At 46.0% G+C, this 5,441-nt stretch overlaps 1 protein-coding gene across 1 annotated transcript; it reads right to left on the bottom strand.

The window, feature by feature from the left end:
• Positions 1-342: 342 nt before the first annotated feature.
• Positions 343-5,125, bottom strand: IRX1 (iroquois homeobox 1; the record flags this gene model as incomplete). Its single annotated transcript, XM_084281469.1, has 4 exons — positions 343-400; positions 788-860; positions 1,363-2,377; positions 4,862-5,125. 4 exons carry the CDS (start codon positions 5,123-5,125, stop codon positions 343-345), a joined length of 1,410 nt encoding a protein of 469 aa, XP_084137595.1.
• Between the last annotated feature and the right edge of the window lie 316 nt (positions 5,126-5,441).

Below are 5,441 nucleotides of genomic sequence, written 5' to 3'. Positions count from 1 at the left end.
TTTAGTTTATTAGACAAAAATATATGATTTAGACAAGTTTTGCTGACGCGCTATTTACAATCTGAAATCACTCTATATACAGAAAAAACACAAACACATGGGAAACATTTACCAAATAACCCAAGAATGGTTAGAATAACACGATCTGAATTGGTACAATGAAGAAGGGGATCCATCTACAGATTTGTGTAATCGCTTTTATGGATTTGCACCACCTTATTGCAAAAAAGAGATTGATGGGAGTCGTTTATATCGTTTCCTTTTTTTTTTTTTTTTTTCTGTCCTTAATACCAGTCTCTGTAATTTTTATTATTATTTTTTTTTTCTCAGCAAACCACTTAATCAAGCAGAAGGGAGAGCTGTTAAAATTCTCGGTGTTCCCTCTTGCTGAGCCAAAGAGCTGCAGGGGGGAAAGGAGGAAGGAAAAAAAAAAGACGTAACAAACTTTCAGTTAAAAAAAAAAAAAGAGAGAGAGAATCCTTTCCTATAATCGCCTGACTATTGCTATAATATCCTACTATTAGTTAACTGCACAGAAATCTTTGTCATTAATGTAATTAACACAAGATCTTTGAGGTCTGTTAAGTTTCAGAAAAGTTAAAGTCTGGCTATGTACAATTGTAATTTAGCCTAACTTTGAAAAGATTACAGCAACTTCTATGTTGTTCTTGTTTTCTGTATGTAGTATTATGGTGCTGATTAGGTGTTATAATTAGTCTTTATTATTCAAGCACTCTGTTTTCGCATAAGTAACATTCCTTCAGTGAAAACAAACAAACAAACTCACTTGTCACGGACAGGCTGGAAGGGCGATTTGAGCGGCTGAGGTGGGGATTCGGTTCTTGGTACATTTTCTCTTTCTAGAAGGAGACAGAAAACAAGGGAAAATAATTAGAATAAAACCAACAAAAATCTGTACAGTGTGCAAAAAACTCATCTCCCTCTGCCCCACTTGTTAGGACACGTGTAGTTGTACATGTTTGCATGTACATTTGCATACATACAACACAAATGCATGGTTGTATTCACTTATTTTCAATATTTAAGGAGTACACAAGCTTTTCTTGCCATGCTTTGGACCATCAGTGACCATCAGGAAGGAGGGAAGAGCATACTTTTGCAGGCCTATTCTGTCATTCTTAAATTGTCTAATGGGTGTGTAGGGTGAGAATGTAATAGCCCATATGAAATGGATTTAATGCATACAACCAACATGCTGCAAATAAAATTCAGTACCAGGCTATACTGTCTGTAACACCATCAAAAGCAGTCAGTTACACTGGGGCTGAACCTGACACCATCCCTCAAGAAGCTGGTGTGCATGTGGTGGGGCAGAAGGGAAATGGCTGCCTGGGACATTACCTAGGTGTTTGGGACTGGTCCTCTCTGAAGGTTTTTCACTGCTTAGGGCTCCCAGGGTTGCTGTTAAAACAGAAGGCTGTTGCTGGGCCTGGAGGTGGTGGTTGTGGTGAGTAGCGTGGTGGTGATTTACTCCCAAAAAGGACCTCACATTTAGCAGGGAACTCTGTGTGAGGAAAGCCCCATTTGTCCAGTTGTGAAATTTGCCAATCTGGCACGTATAGAGTCCATGGCTGGGGAGAAAAGCAGGATGCTGGATCTGTGGAGAAGTGTGGTTAACCTGGGGAGGAGGGGGTGGAGGGGGGGAGGATTTCAGGCCGCCATCAGGGCTGGTTGCCGTCTCTGCCAAAGACCAAATCTTGGGTTTGCTGTGAGATGGCATCTGCAAGTTGCTCTGTCCCCCAGGGCTGATGATTCGTGTGCTGTTGTCAGAGGCCTCCTTCACCATGGCCAGCGCATCTTTGGGTTTCAGCCCTTCAGACCCTGACAGTGCCAAATCCTTGTCTTTTTCCAAGTGATCCTCTTCACTGCTTTGTCTCAGGAGATCAGGCTTCTCCTCCTCTTCCTCGTTGCTCTGCTCTCCGTCATTTTCATCAATTTTGTCTATGTCTATGCTTTCCAGGTCGATCTCCTCATCGTCTTCATTCTTCTCGGGGTCTCCCTCATTGTCACTGCCAAAGAGGTTGGCATCTTCTTGGTCCTTACTCCGGGATCCCCAGGTCACCTTGTTCTCCTTCTTGAGCCGCCTGCGGGCATTGGCGAACCAAGTGGAGACCTGGGTGAGGGTCATCTTGGTGATGATGGCCAGCATGATCTTCTCACCCTTGGTGGGGTATGGGTTCTTGCGGTGCTCGTTGAGCCAGGCCTTGAGGGTGCTGGTGCTCTCCCGGGTGGCATTTTTGGGTCGTCCTGGGTCCCCGTACTGGAACTGTCCATAAGGATAATAGCCGGGGGCAGTGTGGGCAGCAAAGGTAGCAGGGTGGACACCAGGATTATCTTTCAGCTCATACTGGGAACCCTGCAACACATTCAGACAAGCGGAGAGGAAAAAGCACATCAGTTATCTCATTAGTGTCTCTAACAGAGCTGAATAGGCTACTCTGGGAGCCAGAATACGCCTTTGAGTAGTGCAGAGGGCCTTCACAGTCAGATTCAGCCCTCCCCGCTCCAGGCTTTTCACGTTTACATCAAGCAGAGGAATTCCCAAATGATCCCCCCTTCTTGCAGAGACAGGAAAGAAGGACTCAGCTGGGTTATGCTAGACATAATGCGTGTTTTCTCCCCAAACCAAATCTAATCAGTGGGAATGCAGCAAGTTCACATTCACCTCAATGAGACAATTTACTGTGTGCTCAAAATTATCGGGCAGAGAAAGCAGGTATTACACCAGAGTTACCAACTAATGCCTTCTCACAATGTTGCATTTATCTGCAAAATATCCAGGAGGATATTACAGATGCATTCAGAGCATTCTTATTTGGCTCCAGATCTGCCTTTAAAAGGAGTTGGTGTGAGACGTGGCTGGGGAGATGAACGCACAACTTCAGCGCGAATGCAATTCTCATATGAGAGGTTTTCCACACACAAGCATCCCCCCCAGCACACACACAATAATACTCTGGGAATCTGGTGTAAAATATTAACTTCCAAGTGTTACAAAAGCCTTTAAACTCTGGAATGCAGGATGATCCGTGTACTGTAGAATATGTATATGCAGATACTTTATCTTATAAGTTTTGCTTTGATCTGAGCAGAGCAAACACAAATTGTTTACAAGCGTTTAGAGACGGTGATTTATTTGCAATCAATATTCTTTTTATCATCAGTAGTAAAACACAGCAAGTCAAATTATCCCATCAGGTGTTTTGCTAAATAACATTTTATCTTTCTAGCAAGCTCATTAGGCCTCATTATTACCGCAAATAGCCCAGATATTAACTTAATATTTTAGATCTTATTTTCCAAATGCTCGGAATCGTAGAATTTATCTCAAAATATCACCATCGTGGTGAACTACTGTAGTAAAACACCAGGATACCTTTGCGAGTAGGAAAGGAAACTGTTGCTGAGTATCTAACATTTAAAGCCGTTTTTTTTTTTTTTTCTCTCCCTACTACAATGTCGCTTTCTTCTAGTCAAGAAATATACCCATAGCATTAATCTTGCGAAATTTTATGTCAGCCTTAAAAATGAACCTCTCAAAAATGTCACCAGAGAAACTAATCTAACTCTGTCAAACATTTATAAACGAACGTGTATTTTAATTTCAGAGTCAAAGCTTATACATAAGGAGAAGCCCGATGCAATTTTTATAATGTGTTACAGAGTAGGCTTTCTGCACCCCCTTTATTCCGTTGTCTTTTGTTATTGTTGCTGAAATTATATTATTTCTGTGATCTCTGCTGGGAATTCTTTTGAAGAAGCCACTTGTAAATCACTCATTGCTTCTGTGTCAACTTTTACTGCGTTCCAAAATCAAGGTTAAAAAAGTAGGGAACGCATGCTGTTAAAACTGCCTTCGTAGGAAATGTTTGCAGCACAAAATGAGCCGCTTTCAGGCGAAGACCCTTGTTCAACAGCCTATCTGCCTGCCTGCCTGCACGCATACATGTACATGTATCAAAAACCCCTCTAAGTTATGCCTTGCATGCACCTAGTTATAAATATTCACACTTTTATGTTTCAGGGGAGAGAGCAGAGGGGTATTGAGAAATAAAGTAGAACCTATTCGTACCGCCGCTGAGAAATTTGCAGACATGAGCAAAGAAAACGTTTCAGCGACACCAGAGACGAAAAACAATTACTATAAAAGATTTTTCACTTTTTACCTATTACGTTCTGACGGGGATGAAAAAAAAAAATGCGAGGAGAACTACGATAACAGTAATTTGATTTAGGGGTAATGCCAATGTGCCTTTCTGCCCCGACACGGATAATGGAAAGTGGATGCCCTCCTTCACTGGATGCAAATTCTGTCTCGCCATAATCAGAGTGGGAAAAGTTCAGGGAAGTGAGCGGACAGTTTTTAAAGCTTAAAGAAAATGCCCGAAAATAAACGGACGTAGCAGCTACCTAGACCACACTTCGGCCTTTCGGGGGGAACCCGGGACGGAAGAAAAGGACCCGATGGGAAGAGCAGCGGGCTGGAGAGCCCACTGAGGCAGCAGCACCATCGGTACCGCCCGTCTCCAACCGCAACAATAACAACAAGAAGAAACAGCCGAGTTTCTAGGGCGCAGGATCCTTGCTTTCCCCCTCCGAGAAGCAAAACTCGGAGGAGTTTTGCCCGGCGGCGGCAGCGGGGACGACCCGCGCTCCGTCCCCAGCCCCTGCCGCGCTCTCCGCGGCCTCCGCCACCCCGCGGAGCTCGGACCTCAGCCCCCCGCACCCTCCCTCTGACTCTATCGGCGGCCCGAAGGGACGCGGGGGAAATGGGTACAGGAGGGTGGGGGAAGGAAGGAACGAAGGAAGGAAGGAAGGATGCGCGGCGGTGCTCACTCACCATTTGGGAGAAGAGGCCGAGGTCGGCGGTGTAGGGCAGGAAGGCGCTGTAGTTGGGGGCGCTGTAGGGACTCGCGTACATGCCCAGCACCGAGGTGACAGCGGCCGATCCGCTGCCCAGCTCGGCGCCCGCCGGCCGGCCCGAAGCGGCGGCAGCGGCGGCTGCCGCGGCGGCGGCGGCGGCCAGCACCCCGGGCCGGTCGCTCCCGTACACCGCCTGGCTGGCGCTGAGATACTGCGGGTAGCCCAGCTGGGGGAAGGACATCTCCGGGGCGCGGGCACGGCGGCGGCGGCGGCACTGACGGCGGCGGCGGTAGAAGCGGCAGAAATATATATATATAATATAAAAAAAAAAGGGGGGGGGAGGGAATTATACAAAAAAAAAAAAAAAAAAAAAAAAAAAGGAAGAAAAGGGGAGGAGGGAGACTTGAACAGCCGGGAAGGGGAGAGGAACAAACCCGGGCTTCTTAGGATCTCTTTCTTTCTCTCTCTCTCTTTTTTTTTTTTTTCTCTCCTCCCCCCCCCCCCGCCCCCCCCACCCCTCTTTACTGGAGTCAGGCAGGGCGAGAGAACAGAAATCG

This window comes from Netta rufina (genome assembly GCF_964035555.1).
Source record: "Netta rufina genome assembly, chromosome: 2".
NCBI classification, from domain to species: Eukaryota; Metazoa; Chordata; class Aves; order Anseriformes; family Anatidae; genus Netta; species Netta rufina.
The sequence above is the reverse complement of the archived record's forward strand: the minus strand, read 5'-3'. Positions and strand labels throughout refer to the sequence as shown.